At 55.3% G+C, this 20,170-nt stretch overlaps 1 protein-coding gene across 2 annotated transcripts; it reads left to right on the top strand.

Moving 5' to 3' along the window:
- Window positions 1-206: 206 nt before the first annotated feature.
- On the top strand, window positions 207-19,480 carry SUN2 (Sad1 and UNC84 domain containing 2). 2 transcript variants are annotated; one of them, XM_021687425.1, is made up of 18 exons: window positions 207-425; window positions 3,107-3,265; window positions 4,274-4,464; window positions 4,832-4,969; window positions 5,564-5,659; window positions 6,064-6,157; window positions 7,128-7,198; window positions 9,594-9,718; window positions 11,559-11,813; window positions 12,211-12,288; window positions 12,710-12,753; window positions 13,309-13,453; window positions 13,808-14,029; window positions 14,353-14,437; window positions 14,861-14,976; window positions 15,125-15,292; window positions 15,631-15,723; window positions 17,791-19,480. In XM_021687425.1, exons 2-18 carry the CDS (start codon window positions 3,144-3,146, stop codon window positions 17,902-17,904), a joined length of 2,157 nt encoding a protein of 718 aa, XP_021543100.1. In that variant the 5' UTR covers window positions 207-425; window positions 3,107-3,143; the 3' UTR covers window positions 17,905-19,480. The 2 variants fall into 2 exon arrangements, with proteins under 2 accessions (XP_021543100.1, XP_044771255.1); XM_044915320.1 differs by having other exon boundaries at window positions 14,356-14,437.
- Window positions 19,481-20,170: the final 690 nt, after the last annotated feature.

The following is a 20,170-nucleotide window of genomic DNA, read 5'->3' on the forward strand; positions in this document are numbered from 1 at the left end:
CACGCGCGGACTCCGGGCAAGGCGCGCCGGGCTACCCCCCTCCGCCACCGCCCACGCGGTGGGAGGAGCGAACCGGGGCCTTTGTGTTCAAACCGCCCAATGGGCGGTGGCAGTGGGCGGTGACGCGGGCGGGACCTGGCCAATGGGCCGCGGCCTGTCAGCGCTGATTGGCAGGCGCACACATACACACTCGGCCACGCGCGCGCCGGCCGGCCCCACTGGCGCAGCGCGGTTGTGCGCGGGTCGCATTGTCTGCCGCGCCGTCCCGCCCGCTGGCCTTGTCCCGCGCCGCCGCTGCCCGCGCGCCCGGGGCCCCTCACCGAGCACCGCTCGCGGGATTCCGACGCGGGAAGGGGGCGCGCCCGGGCGGCGCAGCGGGCCTCGGACGCCCCCGGCCCCGCACGGAGCAGCCGCGGCAGCAGCAGGTAACCGCCGGCCGTGGGCCTCGGGCGGGTGGACGTGCGGGGCAAGGGTATGTGGGCCGGCCTCGCCCGCCTCCCCGCGGGCCGCCGACTCCCGGGGTCATCGTCGGGCCGCTCCGGCCAGGGCCGAACTGCCCAGGCCTGGTTCTTCCTCTCCGGGCCAAGCTGGGCCGGGCTCCAGCCCCGCCCGGCGCACGCCCCTGGGCCGGTCGGGAAGGGCCAGCGCCGTGCCGGGGGCCAGCCGCCCTGACTCATCTCCGCAGCCCGCCCACTGGCCAGCCGGGAGGGCGGATGTCTCCAGGCGGGACTTCCCCGGGCACGACCTCCCCGAGAGGAGGGGAGCGAGAGCCGGGCCACCTCCGACCGGCCCAGGGGAGTGCCTGTTTTCGTGCCAGGCAGGCGGTTTCCAGGGACAAGGCAGTTCCCTGCCTCTGCCTGTCAGACTCTGGGAATGGGAGGAAGGCCCATTTTGTTCCGTTCTTAAAAAAAGAAACCAAACAAATAGGAGGCGGGAGTGTGACTTAGAACAGAGTGGCAGGGAAGGCGCGTGGTTGGTTTAAAAAAAAAAAAAAAAAGCAAATGTCTGCAGGTTCAGCCCGGAGGGAAAATGAGGGGAGAAGGGAGTTAGCACCTGGAGCGTTTTACAGGTCCCACGAGGGAAAGTAGTGTGAAAACGCCCCGTGGAAGACGCCCGAGATCTAGGTTAAGTCTGAAGACTGGCTAGTTACTGCCATATAAGTTTGTGGAGGGGGGTGTGGGGGAAGGTGGAGTTGAGAGAAGGATGTGGTTCAGCCCAGAAGTGGGGAGGGATGTTGTGTTTGAGGGTTTCTTAACTGGGGTGTGTGTGTTGGTGAGGGTGGGGTCTATTCTGATATGCAAAAGATTTGAGCTCCTAGAGGCCCTTGTTTTGTTTTGATGGATTCAGGCCTTGACCTTTCGCATCTTCTGAAACCCAGGCTCAGTTGCAAACTGTTTCGTGATACCAGGACTACAGGAAAGACTGGGAGGGCGGAGGAGGGGACTGCTGACAGTTTTCACCACCCCCTTCCACCCTCCACCCCACACACCTCCCTCTGAATATTTATATTCTTGCCAAGAGCGGCTTGAGTTGGCAGAAACATTGTTTTGTTTCTGCCCCAGGGTGAAGGCTTCCTTCCCTTCAGCAGGCAGGGGTTAAGAGGAGGAGCCTATATGGGCCTCTGGAGCTTTCAGGTGGGGAGGGCAGTCGAGGGGGTGGAATTACCTTATAAGGAGTGGAATATAGAAAAGGACCCAGGCCAACTTCCTGCTTTGGCTACTACCAATTGGTCCCTTTACCAACACAGGCCTAAAACCACGGAGGGATGCTAGGTGGGCATCCTACCTGGGAAGACGCCAGTAAGACCAAGATGTGAGGCTGCTTGTTTTTCAGAAGAGGACTTTCTAGAATTCTCCAGCTGGACTAACCAGAACTTCTGGTTTCCACATCCTTGAGTTGGGAAATATTAGAGTCTATGCCCTTTGTACAACATAGGGACCTAACAGTATAAAGATCACCCAGGAATATTAGAAGTGATAATAAGTCAAAAGTACTGGGGACTCTTGCGTGGGTCTAAGTATAACAAAGACTTTGTAACATGGGCAGGCAAAGGCACCACGTTGAGACTCCTCACATTAGTCGTCTGAGATTTTGAATTTGGGTTTTTATATCTGGAAAGCTTATTAATCCTCCTCTGGTTATCAAACGCTCTGTTTTGCCTGGTCTCCTCACCTTGGCCTCCTTTGAGTCCTCGATATCAATTCCAGAGCCTTGATTTCTCACCCCATGTGCTGACTTGTTCCCTCCGGCAGAGACTGACCGAAATCCCACACCTGTCAGATCTACGCTCAAATCCTGAGTCTGTCATTCATAGGCTAGGTGACTGTGGGCAAGGTCACCCATCACCTCCGTGTCCCAGGGTCCTCCCTTGTACAATGGCAGGAATGGTACTTCCCATGTTCACAAGGATCAGAGATGGCTGTGTAAGGAGCCGGTTACCTAGGAGGCATTTAACAAAGTATTCTGTCCTCACCATCACCATCCTACCAGGATGCACTGCTGTTGCTGCACGCTAATCACTGAGGGGACACAGCATGCAGACCCCTTCAGGATGGAGGTGGGGCTTACCAGGAAAAAGGTTTTCTCCAGTCCAAGTTGGATTGGCGCTGTGAATCAATGAGTACAGCCACAAGGAAAAGAAAGTGTGTCCCCTCGAAGAGAAACAGTTGGAATGAGCGCACACATACCTCTAGGGGGAGGGCAGCATGGTGGGATGGCTGGACCGGAGCGTCTGGGCGAGGCAGCAGCGATCAGAGGCATTCAGTGAGCATCTGTCGGGTGCCTGTCGTATTCGACGTGCTCTGCTCCGTGCCGAAGGTTGCAGAAGGTCCGGGTCTGCCTCTCAGGCAGCTCAGCATCAGGTTAACTGAAAATTAGAAAAGCCTGTGGAAAGCACCCAGAGAGGCCACCCGGGTACTAAGTGAGCCCGACGCCGGGCAGGGACTGCGGCGGGGTGGGTGCCGGCAGATGCTTAATAAATGCCTCACGTCTCCACCTCTCAGGCTGGGTTGAATGCACAGGGGGTGGACTGTTCCCTGGGAGCCAGGTCCCCAGAGATGAGCTGAGAACAACCGCAGGCCTCACATGTCCTCCTTTCTCTCCCAAGAGTCTCTCCAGGGGGAGGGTCCCCATCCTACCTCATCATGTCCCGCCGAAGCCAGCGCCTCACGCGCTACTCCCAGGCTGACGACGATAGCGGCAGCAGCAGCGGAGGGAGTTCGGTGATGGGGAGCCAGAGCACCCTGTTGAAAGACAGTCCTCTCAGGTAGGGGATTACCGTGGATCGCACAGGGCTCGGGCAGGTCTTCCTGTTGCCACCTCAGCGGGCAGAGATCAGATGCCCATCCGGTCGAGGGGGAACCTTCACACCTTTGAGGATGCCAGGACCCAGCACTGCCGCTTCTTCTCACCCTGTTGCAGGCCAGGCTGTTGTCCTCATGTTTGGAGGACAGGCCGCGGGGAGAGGCAGCTTCAAGAACAAGCCAGGCCAGAACCCCCCAGAGTGCAAGTGGGGTTCACAGGAGCCCCTTCTGCTATGGATAGGTGTGCCCTTCTGACCCTCCGCCCCCGACCCATGTGTACTTTCTGTAAGGCTTCAGCCGGGCCAGCGAAGCCGCCCAGGGGAGGACCAAGTCTGAGGGGCACAGCAAATGAGCTGAAGCAGGTGCCCGCCTCATCCTGCCCAGCTGGCAGATATGGGGCCCAGAGAGCAGCTCACGAGGCTTTGGCTAGTCCTAGGAGGCCAGGTCGGGTTGGTCCGGGTTTTCAGTGGGCGGTAGAAATTTTTTTTTTTTTTAAAGATTTTATTTATTTGACAGAGAGAGACAGTGAGAAAGGGAACACAAGCAGGGGGAGTGGGAGAGGGAGAAGCAGGCTTCCCGCGGAGCAGGGAGCCCAATGCGGGGCTCGATCGCAGGACCCTGGGATCATGACCTGAGCCGAAGGCAGACGCTTAACGACTGAGCCACCCAGGCGCCCCGTGGGTGGTAGAAATTGGTACTGCTTTAAGAAGCACGAGAAGAAACTTTGGCTTTGAAGTTAGGGACCTGGATTTGAATCCTGACTCCATCACTTAACTGCTGGTGAGATTTAGAGCTAATGGGAGCCAAGAGAGCACTTGTGGTTAGCACCCGCAGGAGCCAGGAAGCTGTTGGTTGCCTAGCAACAGGGCTGACCCATTCACTAGAGGCGGGCAGAGCGGCTTGCTTCCCTATTCCTGGCTGGGCTTACCTGCCTGTTCCCGGCCTCTCCCCTCCTGGCTGACCTCCCACAGGACCTTGAAGAGGAAATCCAGCAACATGAAGCGCCTCTCCCCAGCACCCCAGCTGGGCCCCTCCTCCGACGCACACACCTCCTACTACAGCGAGTCGGTGGTCAGGGAGTCCTACTTTGGCAGCCCCCGGGCCTCCTCCCTGGCCAGGAGCTCCATCCTCGACGACCACCTGCATAGTGACTCCTACTGGAGTGAGTATCTGAGACCTTTCACCTGGGGCTTTGCTTCCTTTGCTTCTAGTGGAAACTTAAGGTCCAAAATCTCCCCGAGTGGTTTCCTAAGCACTGCTGGGCCAGAGGAGGGGCTCCCCATCTTCAGAAACCCTTAGAAGGGGAGCCGAGTGTCTGAACTCGCAGGCCACGTCAGACAACGAAGTGGTCATGGAGCTGCTCCAGGCCCAGAGACCCTCCTATGGACCCAGGGAGCTCGGGAGAAGTGAAGGGCAGTCCCATCTGTCCATGAGAGATGCTCCTCAAGGTGTCCCCATGAGGCCGTGTGGCATAGCCTCCTGGGAGCAGCTCTCAGCCCCCGGAGAACCCCACGTTCTTCCCTCCACAGGTGAGGACTTGCGGGTGAGGAGGAGGAGGGGCACGGGCGGCACGGAGAGCAGCAAACTCAACGGGCTTGCTGAGAACAAGAGCTCCGAGGACTTCCTGGGCTCTTCCTCGGGCTACTCTTCTGAGGATGACTTCGCAGGTAGGTGACGCCTCGGGGATACACTCCAGCAGCTCCTGGGACTGCTGGGGCAGTGATGGGGGAGGCCCAGGGAAGGTGACCCCCTGACCGCCTGAGAGCACAGTATCCGGCGGGCGTCTCCACAGACCAGCCGGGCATCCCCTCCAACCCCCGTGCCACCACGGCACCCTGAACCGGGCCTGGGGGCCCTTAACACACCGTGACTGCCCTGTCCCCATCAGTCTGAGCAGCCTGTGGTCAACTCCATCGTGTTTGACTTGTTTCCAGCCAGTACTTAACGTGGGGCTTCACATAGAGGAGGGGCTTGACCCCTTTAGTCTAGTTCTGAACGATGGTTTGAAGGACTGCTGGTGAGGAGAGGGATGCAGACGAGAAGCTCAAAGCAAACAAAATGTCAGAAGCCTACCACTTCATTCCTTTGACAGACATTTACCGACCTCCTGGGGGCCAGCCTGTGCGACGCTCTGGGGATGCAAAGGAGAATGATAGGTGGTTTCAGCTCACAGTCTAAAGGAGACCACTAATAGGCAGTCTCCATATCCCTGGGCCCGTAAAAGTGAGGACAGACTGAGTGTGGCCTCTCTGTCCCTGCAGGATACTCGGAGACTGACCACCGTGATTCAGGTTCACGGTTAAGGAACGCCATCTCCTGGGCAGCCTCTTGTTTCTGGATGCTTGTCACTTCTCCAGGTGGGTGCTGGCTATTCTGTGCACGATTATTTCCATTCTCTATAGCAGCCCCTTCTTCCCGCTTCTCCCTGTGGTTGGGCAGCCCACCAAGAGACCATAGGACCATCAGGGAAAGCTCATTCTAGAATAATCACTGGAGACCAGGAGCCATAGTAACACTCTAGCATTCTCGGGTGGAGGGGCAGGAGCAGCTGCAGAGCCGGATGGAGGATGTTGGCAGACGAGGCAGGTGGGATCAGAGGAACGGGGTGGCCTCGGACAGGACAGAGGTGCTCTGGCAGCTCAGGGTTGGGGGTGGGGGCGGGGGCAGAGAGGGCGGCAGGTGGACAGAGCGGTGCTCTGAACCATGACCTGCAGGCCTCTGGCTCAGGGTGACACTTAGGCCTTGCCGGTCCCTCTTGTAGGCCGGCTCTTTGGCCTCCTCTACTGGTGGGTTGGCACCACCTGGTATCGCCTGACGACAGCTGCCTCTCTTCTCGATGTCTTCGTTTTAACCAGGTGAGCGAGACCCCCACTTTGACAATGAATCCGGAAGCCCTGGGACGGAAGGGACCCATAAAGCTCCTAAACCCCTAGATGTCATCTCTCTGAAGGTGGTTGTCCCAGTTCACGGGTAGCTTTTATCAGTGAGCAGGGCGCAGACTCCCCAGAGCCCCTCTTTGCCTGACAGATGATGGGACTGAGTCAGGTGTTTTCCAAACCAATAGCTCTCTTCAGGGAGTATTCTGGAATTACGGGTTCCTGTTTCTTAGATTCTTCGTGCTAAATGCCAGCCCCGTCTGGCCACTTCTGTGTCTGCCGAGCCTAGCCTTCCTCCTGCTGGTCAGGTTTCAGGCTCCGGCCAACAAGTGGTGTTGCCAAGAAAGTTCGGTTTCCCTTTTGACCCCGTGGCAGTCTAGAACCCAGTGTTCTCCAAGGCATGTTCAGAAGCCAGGAATAGATGCTGCGTGAGGATGCTGTGGGTTTCTTTCCCAAGTCCCTGAGCCAGCAGAGCCAGGAAAGAAGACTGAGCCAGGAAGTCCGGGTCCTCCGGCTGTAGTCCTGGCTGGGTGGTCGGCCAGCTGTGCTGAGAGGGGCAAGGATGGACCTGTATCACCAGAAGAAGGTTCCTCACTTTTCTAAAAGAAAACATTGTTTAAGGAGTTCTGTTTTTTTTTTTCCTAGAATTGCTTGCTTAGAGGACCTCTGTATATGAAAATTTCAGGTTTTTCAAGACCCCATGTTTTTAAGTAACATCAATAAAATTCAGAGAGTCCGAATTCTCCCCATTATTCCAAGACCTACAGGTAAAGCTCTAAAGTGTCCAGCCCTGGGGAGATGAGACACTTCAGGGCACCCCACTCCAACTCTAGTTTAGCACTCAGGAAAAGCCTCTGCAGACTCCCTGTGGGGATAAAGAGGCCCGAATGCCCTCTTGACACCTCCGCTGGACCCCCCCTCCCCCCCGCTGTCCCCTCCTGTGGTCCAGGCGCTTCTCGTCTGTGAAGACATTCCTATGGTTCCTCTTGCTGCTGCTGCTCATGACCGGCCTGACCTATGGTGAGCTTGCCCGGGGCTGCAGGGGAGGGGTAGGATGAGCATGCTGGGCCGAAATGGCGCTGGCGTGCCGGAGGGGCAGGGCAGGGTGGGGTGGGGGCTGGCGCTGAGCGGAGATGTGAAAACCACAGGGACCGTGATGACCTACAGGAAAGGGAAGGAGGCAGGATGAGTGGGATCAGACTGAGCCTGGGCAGCTCCCAAGCCCCAGGCCAGTCCTGTCTGGCTCTCCTGGGTCCTCACTGACCCATGCAGCATTCTCAGGGTGCCCAGTGCGTGAGAAGGGATATGCCCCAGTCCACTGACCTGGTCCTGTTTGGGGGCCTGCTCTGGACTGCCTGGCATGTCTAGAGCATTCTTGGAGCCACCTGGCTCAGGACATGCCCTAATACAGCAGCACTGGGGTAAAAGCCAGGATCTTGACACTGTTATTAGTAGTCCTTTTACCTCCATTTGAAAGCAGGACATCATCTGGGTGAGTGAATTCTTCTTACGACGTCAAGTTCAATCTTTAACTATCTTTGAGATCGAAACAAAATAGTAAAGAGAAGCATGCTCTTTTATACTAATATAGCTCATTTATAAAGTGTTTGACATTGTTTCAGTCTCTATCCTAGGACTATTTTGTGTGTTTTACGTAGTTGTAATAATTGTGTGTATATATTTTGTGTTCAGCTTGTAATCTGACAGTATCATAGGAGTCTCACAATTCCATAGGAGTTGCCTCTATGGCCCCCAGCCTGTTTTAATGATTGTACCAATCTACAATTAATTGATAGAGACCATGCCTTATTTTTTTTAGAGTTGATTTTTTTAAGTTTTTATTTATTTATTTGAGAGAGAGACGCAGATTGAGGGGGGAGGAGAGGGACAAGCAGACTCCCCGATGAGCAGGGAGCCCCAGGTGGGGCTGATCCCAGGACCCTGGGATCATAACCTGAGCCAAAAGCAGATGCTTAATGGGCTGAGCCATCCAGGTGCCCCTAGAGTTGGTTTTATAGGTTTAGCATCTACTCAACTTGTATTTACTGAATAGCAAGGTAGAAAATTTTTCCAAGTATTGATTTCCTTTTCATTTCCTGTTACAAGAACAGCTTGTTCATGTCCAGTGGAAACTGGGCATCACCCTTAAAATAAGAATGATCCTTTACAAAAAAAAAAATGATCCTTTACAGTAGTATAGTGCTTTGTTCATGAGTTAACCTCTGATAATTTGAGTTTCACCGCAGCCTTGTGGGGTCGATGGAGCTGAGTCCCAGTGGCATCTCTCACGAAGAGATGTGAGATGCGTGTGGAGAGTCTGAAAGGCGGGGGAGTGGCCCGTTTCGGGAGGGGAGTGCATGAAGTGAGGCGCTTCCAGAGGGACTGACTGAAAGCCTGGTGGGCGTGTGATTCCCGCTGCACTTGCTCCCAGCCAGTGACTGAGTGGCAGGTGTGGTCCTACCCGGATGGAGATGCATGCAGCTTTTCAGATGCCCTCATCCCCACACACACATGCATGTGCATAGCTCAGGAGTAAACGCATCACAAGCAGATGACCCCTAAAGCAAGATGCAAGTGCCCCTGTGGCTGTAGCACCCTCTCTTAGCAGGTGTCTTGTTTTAGTGATTCTATGTAGTAGTCCATGAGAGTTACCTGGGGAGCTTGTTTTTCTTTTTTTAAGTAGGCTCCATGCCCAGCATGGAGTCCAATGCTGTGCTTGAACTCATGACCCTGAGATCAAGAGTCAGACACTTAACCAACTGAGCCACCCAGGGGCCCCTCCTGAGGAGCTTTTAAGACTCACCTACAGGGACAGTGCAGTGGCTCGGTTGGGCATCCAACTCTTGGTTTTGGCTTAGGTCATGATCTTGGGCTCGTGGAATCAAGCCCTGCATCAGACTCCGCGCCTCTGCACGGAGTCTGCTTCTCCCTCTCCCTCTGCTCCTCCCCCAACTCTCTCTTTCTCTAAGTAAGTAAAATCTTTCACCTCACCTACAGAAGGATCCCCCAGACCAGTGAATTCATGCTCTAGAGAGAGTGGGGCCAGATACTGGGTATTTTAAAAGCTTCCTGGGTGATTCTGATGGACATTCGGGAGTGGCCTCTGGTTCTACCGCTGGATCATCCCTAGCTTATTAGAGCCATGTTCTCTGAGTTTTGCCATCCAGAGAAAGATGAGGGTTCCTGAGAGATGTGAGAACGCATATACTCTGGGACTGTCGGGTGGAAGTTACTGCCTCAACGAATGATGGGAACCTCCATTCCACCATCCCTCCATCCCTTCCAGAAGAAATGCAGCTCACAGGAATGAGACAGGCTGCTAATAACCCGTGTTGATTAGGCTGCCCTCTTCAGCAGCTTGTGCCTTCCTGCTCTTGGCCACTGGCCTGGATAACCCCCTCTCCTCTGTGGACAGGCGCTTGGTATTTCTACCCGTATGGGCTGCAGACATTCCACCCTGCTGTGGTTTCCTGGTGGGCAGCGAAGAGCAGCGGCAGACAGCAGGATGTGTGCGAGTCCAGAGACTCCTCCCACTTCCAGGTGAGGATCTGAGGGTCGCGGGTCCTCGCTCTGCCTGTGTTTGTAGTTGATTTCCCTGCCCTTACACCTTACATACAGGGCTGAGAAGAGGCGTCGTCCTCGCTGATAAACTGCCTTGTCTCCCAGGACACCCCTTTCTATACTGTTTGGGGTGCAGGTCCTGGGGGAGCAGTTTGCTTGTGCTTAAATAGGACTTCAAACTGTCCCAAAGTTAGTTGCCGTCTTAAGCACAGAAAACCGAAGGAAAAAGAATGAGACCAATCGTTTTGTCTACTTTTGTTCCTTTGTAATATAGTTTCATAAATATTTACTAAGCATCTTCTACGAATAAGGTGATATGTTGGTCAGTTACCAATCACCACAAGTAAATCACCCCTAAAATCAGTGCCTTAAAACTACAAGCATTTGATTAGCTCACGAGTCTGGGGCTCCTCTGGGTGGCTTCTCTGGTCTAAGCAAGGACCGGCTAATCTAGGCTGGGCTCCCTTGTGTGTCTGCAGCTGGCTGTGCACCACACCTGCTTTTCTCATCCAGCAGGCTAGCCTGAGCTTGTTCTCATAGCAGCTGACCATGGTTCCATGAGAGCAGAATCAGGCCTACATTCAGAACTGTCCCTTCCACCACATTCTAGGCCGAAGGCAGTCTCAAAGCCAGGCTACATTCCAAGAGGGGGACATAGACTCCACCTCTTGATGGGAGCACCTGCAAGCCCACACCGCGGAGGGTGCGGATACAGGGCAGAGGGTAGAACGGGGGCCAGTTTTGCAGCCCAGGCTGTGTCCTCAAGGAGCCTGCAGTCCAGTGGGGGTGACAAGTGCCCAGATAACCAGAATGTGTGCGTGTGACAATGAAAATTTAAAATTCTTTACTCCCTAAATATATTTGAATTTTGCTTGCATCTTGCTGAATCTAATTGGGTAACACATTTTTAACCATTTATGTTGGTGGATATTACTTTTCTCACCATCATGTTATTTCATAAAATAATAACCTATTTTGGCATTATAACTTTCCTTTTTGTAATCATTAGTAAAGATGTTAAATACAATTTCAGGACCACCTTTTCTGTGCAAAGGGGGAGTATACCTTTGTACTTGCTTACATCTGCATAAAGACATGAATGAAAATCGTTGCTTGGTTTGGGAGCAGGTGGTGGTTGAGAGCACCAGGTGGATAGGGACACAGGTTAGAATAACTTACTGTTTGCTTTTTGAGTCCTGCAAATGTACGGCCTATTTAAAAAATTTTAAAAATCAGAAGCAACTTCTGTGCTTAGGAGGTTCCTGTCTTTAACTGACAGTTGACAGATTATATCTTCCCTTGGCAAAGATTTTTGTTTTTAAGCCAGGAAGTTTCTAAAAATTCATAGCATGCTATCAGGTGCAACCCTCAAGTCCAAATGACTTCTATTTTCTCTGTGGGCCCTCCAATTAAAGAGAAGAAAAGAAAGCCTTTTCAAATTATTTTGTCTTTTAGCCCTAGTTCTCTTGGACAGACTTAGTGGGAGCTGCTGAAGTCAGCAGCTGAACCCCTCGGCCCCTCGCTTTCTGGCATGCGCACCCATGTAGCAGAGGGAAGGGGGCTGGGGTCAGCCCAGCAGGCCACACAGTCCCCTGCGGCTCCCTCCTTGCTATGTCCCCGCTCACCTGGCCCACACCCACTCCTCCTTGGGGATCAGACCCTTCCGGGCCACGTGTGTCCAGCGTCCTGTGCCGCACGGTCACCACACGTCAGCAGCCTTAGGGCACCCGGGCTCCCTGCTGGCGTCCTCCCCTACCTGCGGGGCACAGAGCATCCTCTGTCACTCACCTCCGTGGCTTTTCCCTCCCCACCCCGCCAGGCTGAGCAGCGCATCTTGTCCCGGGTCCACTCTCTGGAGCGGCGTCTGGAAGCTCTCGCTGCTGAATTTTCCTCCAACTGGCAGAAGGAGGCTATGCGGCTGGAGCGGCTGGAGCTGCGGCAGGGAGCCGCTGGTGGGGGAGGCCACGTGGGCCTGAGCCAGGATGACACCCTGGCACTTCTGGAGGGGCTGGTGAGCCGCCGTGAGGCTGCCCTGAAGGAGGACTTCCGCAGGGACACTGCCGCTCGGATCCAGGTCTCCGAACGGGAGCGGAGTGGCGTTTGGGTGGCGCAGTGGGTGTATGGGATGGAGGGGCAAGGCCCTGCGCACCCTGACATGACAGAGACAGCATTGTGTCACTTGGCAGTTACTTTCTCTAAGCCTTAGTTCCCTGTAAAACGGAGGCTCTCGTGTTTACCCTTGCACCCCCACCCAGTCGTGCGAGCGCAAGACTGTAGAGTGCCTGGCACAAGAGGTGTGCAGTAAGATCCAGGGAGTCTTGCGTGTTCCCGAGGAGCACTGGAGAAGAAAGGCCAGGAGCTGAAGTTCGCAGTCAGACAGGCCTGGTTCAAGTTCCCATCCGACCCCGTACTGGCTAAGTTCCCTCTGCCTGTAACTCTGGAAAGTCCTCAGCCTCTCTCTCCTCTGACAGGAAGAACTGGTCACCCTGAGAGCAGAGCATCAACAAGATTCTGAAGACCTCTTTAAGAAAATTGTCCAGGCTTCCCAGGTCGGTGGGGCCCTTATCCAGTTCAACATCTGCTCTTGGGCTGAGACAGCGTAGATCTCCCGAAGGGCCTGCTTAGACACCAGATGGGGTGGAGGTAGAGTCCCCTAACTTCTGCGAGGGCTGAACCCACGGGCTCTGGAATGCTTTGCAGGGACGCGCTGGGGCATGCTTGAGGAAGGGGGGCTTTCAGGAGGTCTGTTGTGCTGGGTATAACATGCCGAGTGAATGAATGAGTGAATGAATGAATGCCGAAGTGTGCCAGGAGGGAGACTCTCTTGGGGACCTTGACCAGGAGGTGTTTAAGGTTTGCCAGGGTGGGGCTGTAGTGAAACAAAGACTCCAAAGGGAACAGATCCTGCTCCGGGAGACCGGTTGCTGTGAGCTTGGCATTTGTTGTATCTGTGCCTTCTTCTCGCTACAGGAGTCTGAGGCTCGACTCCAGCAGCTGAAGTCTGAGTGGCAAAGGTAATGGGCACTGCCATCTGGCCTAGGCCTGCTCCTCCCTGCTCCTTCCCCCCACACCCAGGCAGGCTTGGGGAGCAGAGCCCCAGAGCAGAGAGGGGATGGCTGAAACCTAGCTCAGGAACACCTGCTTAGAGCCTGTCCTTAAGATGCAAGAGAGGTTGGGTATAGGAGGCACTGCAGGAGAATTGGGATTTGTGGGTTTGAGTGTAGACATGCCATTTTTTCTGTACACACTCATGTAGGCTGCCTTCCCATACCCCAGACATGCGTATGTGTGGAGGGTGGGAGAGGCCGAGGCAGAGTGAATTATGGATCTGGGGTTAGAAAGGGAACAGGGTAAGAATTTATTCCTTGGGATAAGCAAACCAGTTCATAGGTGCCGGGGCTGTGGTCCCCAGGCCAGGGTCCCCAGGTGTAGGCCTTGCGTGCACCTGCGGGTGATGAGCACACACTTCTATTGGGAGCCAACGAGGGGATCCTCTTGTGTTTCTCAGCACGGCCTCACCCCTCACCAGGGAGCCAAGGCTTATACTTTTCTCCTCTCTTCGGGAGTAGGATGACCCAAGAGGCCTTCCGAGAGAACTCCATGAAGGAGCTGGGGCGGCTGGAGGGCCAGCTGGCAGCCCTGAGCCTGAAGCAGAGCTCCGTGGCAGACCAAGTGGGCCTCCTGCCCCAGCAGCTGCAGGCCGTGAGGGATGATGTAAGTTGGAACCACCCAAGTCCCCTGCTGAACACCCTGTCCTCGGAGGGCATCTGTCCTAGGAGCCCATATGGCAAAGAGCCTATTTGTCCAACCGCCCCCTGCTTGGGACTTGGCACAAATGTTGGCTTTCTTTGACCAGAGTTCTTCTGGTTTTGTTTTCAATAACGTGGAGGGTTGTGCATAACTCTTTCCTCCGTGTGGGTTAGCAGGATTTGCTGGCCCGGCCCTCCCCTCCCAGGCTTGTGCTCCTTCCCTACCCCTTCTACTCAAGCCAGGCACCACCCTGCCCTGGCCTGGGCCACCAGAGCAACACTGTCCCTGTGAGCCTCTCAGAGACTTTTCGGTCCCCAGGTGGAGTCTCAATTCCCCGCCTGGGTCAGTCAGTTCCTTCTCCGAGGTGGTGGAACCCGCACGGGGCTCCTTCAGCGAGAGGAGATGCAAGCTCAGCTGCAGGAGCTGGAGAGCAAGATCCTTGCCCACGTGGCCGAGATGCAGGGCAAGTCAGTGAGGGAGGCCGCGGCCAGCCTGGGGCTGACACTGCAGAAGGAAGGCGTGATCGGGGTGACAGAGGAGGTAAGGACTGTGTGGCCCCTGGAACAGCCCCACCCCCTGACACAGTGTTCTCTTCCCTGGGAGCCATAGACCTGCACAGTCCCAACTCTGCCGGCTTCCTGGTATATTCCAAGGCCTAAGGGTTATCTACCTTACCTCTCAACATGCAAGAGGCTCTGATGTTGGCTTTGGGGCTGGTGGGGGTGGGGGTGGGGGGACACCTAAGGAAGTGGCGTGTGTGGCTGGATGCCAGTGTGGTGCAGGATGGGGGGGGCCCCAGTAGTAGGGGCTTAAGGGCGGGCAAGTCTGCTTCTCCTGGCAGCCGTCCTGGGTGCTTCTTTTAGCAGGTGCAGCGCATTGTAAACCAGGCCCTGAAGCGCTACAGTGAGGACCGCATTGGGATGGTGGACTATGCTCTGGAATCAGGAGGTGTGTGTGCACTCTCCCCCCTTTGCAGAGCCTTTGTCCTGCTGCTGGCCAGGTCCCCGTGCTGGCTGGCCCTCTGGCATCGGCCGGGGTAGCCATGTTGCTAGGCGAGTGGAGCTTGAGATCAGCACACATCACTCACAACGAAGGCAAGTGAAGAAGCTTAGGAGAAGTCTGGATGAACTGAACACCACTGTTGGCCAGGGAGAGGCTGACGTTTACAGTTATTCTGTAGTTGGATACAGTTGAGGTACACAGACTAGGCCCGGGGCATCTGCCCTCCATCCTCAGAGAGGACATGGCAATAGCCGTCCCCACCTGGGTTCCCTGGGCTGGTGAGATGCACTGGTGTCTGGGTTGCCCACCCTCCCTCCCCTGCTGGGGTCCAGCTCCAGGTGCCCACACTGCCTTGCTTTCCTATCTTAGGGGCTAGTGTTATCAGCACCCGGTGTTCCGAGACCTATGAGACCAAGACGGCCCTCCTCAGCCTCTTCGGCATCCCCCTGTGGTACCACTCGCAGTCACCCCGAGTCATTCTCCAGGTAGGCACCCAAAGAGGGCAGCAGCAGGGGCCCCGAGCAGTCACCTGTGTAGCTGGGGGACTCCCATCCTGGGGTCAGCAAAAGCTGTGTTCAGGGTGGGCTATCTTTGTCACCAGCCCTACGCTGACCCAGCTTCCTTCCCCTCCAGCCAGACGTGCACCCAGGCAACTGCTGGGCCTTCCAGGGGCCCCAGGGCTTTGCCGTGGTTCGCCTCTCTGCCCGCATCCGCCCCACTGCTGTCACCTTAGAGCATGTCCCCAAGTCCTTGTCGCCCAACAGCACCATCTCCAGTGCCCCCAAGGACTTCTCCATCTTTGTGAGTACTTGTGGGGGGCCAGGGGGGGCTATAGGACCCTGTGAGCCTCTACCGAGGACCAAACTGGGATCTGTTCTTTGGCTGGGAAGAAAGGAGCATATTTGGAAGAGAGAGCAGCAGGGTGAGAAATGGTATCTCAGTCCCAGTTATCTTAGGCTGCACTGGAAGAAACCGGGTCCAGGGCTCAGGCCCCCTACAGTCTCACTAAGGCTGCTGCCTGATCTGCTAGTGTGGGAAGGGACCAGTACGGGAACAGGAAGGGAGAACATTCCTCCCTGGGGGGGCCGGGGCACTTGTCTAGTGCAAGATCTTCCCTCCATCCCTTGTTCTCTTTTCAGGGGTTTGATGAAGACCTGCAGCAAGAGGGGACACTTCTTGGCCAGTTCACCTACGACCAGGATGGGGAGCCCATTCAGACCTTCTATTTTCAGGTACAAGATTCTGCTATGCTAGCAGACGTGGCGTACTCACTTCCCCAGCCACTCAGCAGACAGTTTCTGAGCACTCACCCTGGGCCGGGCACTGGGGGCTCAGGGCAAGAAAAAGTGCAACCCCTGCCTTCTGAGAGCTCAAGGTAGGGAACAGGGACAGCTGTCCAAGTGGGACGGGAGAGGCACCACCTAGATGTCAGCACAGGGGAGGGTCCCATCCCAGACAGGGAGCATGGAAAAGGCTGCCCAGAAAGGGCAGTTGTCTGAGGGTGATCCAGCTGGGCCTCAGGCGGTGCAGCATGGCTAGGGCACGCAGGGAGGGCGCTTGCCTCAACCTGAGTGGGCATCAGTCTCCCAGGCCCTTGTTAGAAATGCAGATTCCCAGTCTCCACCCCAGGAGATAGGCTCCCAGGTTCCAACAGCCCTAAGGAATCAATGTTCTTTTTTTTTTTTTTTTTAAGATTTTATTTGAGGGCGCCTGGGTGGCTCAGTTGTTGAGCGTCTGCCTTCGGCTCAGGTCATGATCCCAGGGTCCTGGGATCGAGCCCCGCATCGCTTCTCCCTCTCCCACTCCCCCTGCTTGTGTTCCCTCTCTCGCTGTGTCGCTCTGTCAAATAAATAAATAAAACCTTAAAAAGAAAAATTTTATTTGAGAGAGAGTGCACATGAGTGGCGGGGGGGAGGGCAAGAAGAGGGAGAAACAGACTCCCCACTGAGCAGGGAACTCAATACAGGGCTCAATCCCAGGACCCCGGGATCGTGACCTGTATCCGAAGGCAGCTACTTAACCGACTGAGCCACCCAGGCACCCCAGGAATCAATATTCTAACAAGCAGCCCAGATGACTGCTGTGCAGGGGGCTTGAGAGCTACACCAGGGGTGAAGAATTGGATGAGGTGGCGAAGGGACAGTGGCAGGAAGGGAGGCTGGAGAGAGGCAGGCCTGGCTACCAGGCCAAAGACTTCTGGCCCTGATGGGCACTGCCATGTTTTCGGCAGAGAAGTGACAATACCTTGTTGTAAGATCACTGTGACCATGCGGAAATGGTGAATTTAGGGGACAAGACCAGTCAGGAAGTGGCTGCAGAGAGAGGGTGTGAGGAGGGAGAGGTGGATACACAGTTGGGAGGCCAAGGGTCAGGCTGGACAGAAGTGGGGAAGGGGGAAGAAGGGGATGGCTTCCAGAGGTGCCAAGAGGCAGGCTAATGCAGGGGGGGTTTGGCCACCAAGTCTGAGGCACCTGTGGGATGGTCCAGTGGAGGGATCAGGGGAACTAGACACGAAGACTGAGCGGTCAGCTCCAGGGTGGTAACTGAGCCAGCGGAGTGCTCAGGGATGGGTGTAGACTGAGCCTTTAGGAGAAGGTAGAGGACAGGAGGCTGTGTGGAAGGCCAGAAGGAGACAAGAAGAATAGGAAAGCACTGTGCCTACTGGCATCAAATCGGGAAATTTGCTCCAAAAGCTCACTCAAAAATTGTGGCCTTTTTGAGCAAAGAGAACCAGAGGCCTGGGATCGAGCCCCGCATCGGGCTCCCTGCTCAGCGGGAAGCCTGCTTCTCCCTCTCCCACTCCCCCTGCTTGTGTTCCCTCTCTCGCTGTGTCCCTCTCTGTCAAAAATAAATAAAATTAAAAAAAAAAAACAAAAAACAGAGGCCTGATGAGAACTTGAGAGAGAATAACTCTACCTAATTCAGAGTAAAAGGATTCTTTTCCAGAGTCAACATCTATCAAACCCTCCACAACGGTAATTCTGTCCACTGACAGTAATAGCTCCTATGAATCTGTCAGTTTGGGATGAATTTCGCTGGTCCTCAGCTACACGGCCATTTGTATGTGGCTGTGGGTCAGTGGCCCCTGGAGGACCTCTGAAGCCCCTGGAGCTCCTTGGCTCATAGGCTGGAAACTGCTTCATGGTCTGATGACAGGAGCTTGGAAGCCCACTTCTCTGTAGAGGCCAATGGGGGGGGGGCGGTGCATCTGACCCTGGGGGTGGCTGTCTCCCTTTCTGCCCTCCTGTCAGTGAAGTTTGAGGACTTGGCCACTCCTAACCTCTCCTTTCTCTACCCAGGACACTAAAATGGCCACATACCAGGTGGTAGAGCTACGGATCTTGACTAACTGGGGCCATCCTGAGTATACCTGCATCTACCGCTTCCGGGTGCATGGGGAACCCACCCACTAGGCCTTTTCTGTACTGCAGCCAGCCAGCTGGGAGTCCAGCCTCTCTCAGCACGTGCCCCCTTCTCTGGGAGTGGAAGAGCAGCACCCTGCTACTTCCCCACATGCTTGACCAGCGCACGGACTTCCAGGAGCAAGAACCCCTGGCCCGATGGAGCTGAGAACATACAGGGCTTTCCTAGCAGCGGGACAGCTCAAGGTGGACAGCAAGCTCCAGTGTCCCTTTTCTTTGTCCTCCTTGTGCCAGGCATGGGGTGTCTACTTCACCCTCTTGGGATGGTGTATATATGTAGCATATTGTGGGGGACTGAAAGACAGGGAGAGAGGCAGTGAGTGGACATGTTCCAGCAAAGGTGGGTGAAACCTGTCTGCCCCTTAAACAGGATGGGGGCTGGCACCCAGGGAGCTGCTGATGGTAGGTGTGTGAATGAAGCAGGTGCCAAAGCCGTGGGTGGGCTATAAGTGAGGGCCTGGGGCAAGTGAGCTGCCCTCATCCGCAGGCAGGGAAGTGAGGTCCTCTGGGAGGAAAGTGCTCGTGGTGCAGGTTGGGACTGAGCCCCAGTCAGGAAGCTCCTAGAAGAGCCCGGCTGCCCTGTACAAGAAGTCTAGTGCCATCAACCTAAGGGAGCTTGACCCATGAGGTCCCCCAAAGGCCTCGCTACACTGTATTTGGTCTGGGTCACAGTGGGCAGTTGGGCTTCCCATGCCCTCGAGGGTCTGGCTCCTGTGAGCCTCTGAGGGCCCAGGAGGCCAACCTGTAGGATTCCCACTCTGCTGGGGCTAGTTGCTTTCTCTCGCTCTCCTGATGCTGGGACCAGGGCCCACTCTGCTCCCCATTCCTGCTAGGGCCTACCTGTGCCCCAGAGCAAGCTTGTCACATTCCCCCAGGGTGAAGGGAGCCTAGACCAGTTTGAGGCCATAAGCAGCTGGGGTAAGCTTAAAAGGATGAGGAGCAGGGTATTCCCTAGGCTCTTGTGGTGGTCCAAAGAGTATGATGGTAACATTCAAGGTGTCATGGTGGGAAGAGGTCTGTCTACTGTGGGCCCCCATCCTAGTCAGGCCCCTGACTATAAGGGCCCTGATCCTCAGCTACCCCCTTGGGACTCTTTCAAGCTCTTGCTCAGATTGTTTCCTTTCTGGCTCATTTTCTATGGGGGGGGTGGCATTCAGGGGTGGTGGGCAGCAGGGAGATAGGGCTTTTAGACCCAAGCAGGCCTGCTGTATTATGTATATATTTTTCAAGGTCTGATTTTTAACTGAAAAGCTTTGGGCTTGATTCCTAGCCCCGTTCTGTGGGGCACTGGCTGATTTCAGTTCCTTGTAACCCAGCTGCCGTGAGGGGCTGCTGTGGAGGCAGGTGCCCCAGGAGCAGGGCTGAGCCCCAAATGGGCTCGTAGGAGAGGAAGCTGGAAGGAAGAGGAGGCCCAAGGCCACCTCTGGTCCTCTGGCAGTGGCCCCATCCCAGACAACCAGGTTTCGTTTTGCGCTCTCCTGTCACAAATGCTGCACTATTGGTTCTGAATTTTTTATCTCCAGATTCTAATTTATGCCTATGCAAAAAAAATAAATTATGCCCAGGATTCATGGCGTGTGTAGTTTTTTATCTGGCCTTGGCACAGGGACTCTGCTCTTGGGAAAACAAAAGAATGAACTCTGAACCAAAACAATGCCCCAAAGACTTACCCCTGAACTTCAGAAACCCAGGCTTCTCCACTAAAACCCAGCTGGGATGAAGAACGGGGCTTAAGGCTAGCCCTGCTCTGGGATTCTGGGCTCAGGGGAGAGAAAGGGAGATGAAGAAAGAAGGGAGGTGGCTTTATTAGCCCTCCTAGACATCCCAGTAGGAAGTGGGCAGCTTTGCCTGCCTCTCGGTGTCACTTGAGCAGAAGGTAGACGAATCTACCTGTTTCACTACTGACCACGTCTGCCTTCAGTGTGGGATTGGACTCCACAGTGGGAACTGGACATTTGTCCCTTATTCCTGTGCTGGGATAGCACAAGGAGAAGGGTCCCCTGAAGAGCCAGAACCTGCCAGCTCAGAGGAACAGGTCCTGGCCCTTCCCTGCCAATATATCCCCAGATTCAGTGCCTCCAATAAGCTGCTTGAAGGGCCAGGGGTGGTTCCACAAACACGCCTTCCAACATACTCTGCTCCTGACCATGGCACCTGACCCAGGGCTGGTCCCCACCACATCTAAGAAAACAGAGGCTGGGATGGGTCAGGAGGGGAGGGGTTAGGGATAAACTGCCACAGGAGAGGGTACCAGGTG

Source organism: Neomonachus schauinslandi, chromosome 5, assembly GCF_002201575.2.
Source record: "Neomonachus schauinslandi chromosome 5, ASM220157v2, whole genome shotgun sequence".
NCBI lineage: Eukaryota > Metazoa > Chordata > Mammalia > Carnivora > Phocidae > Neomonachus > Neomonachus schauinslandi.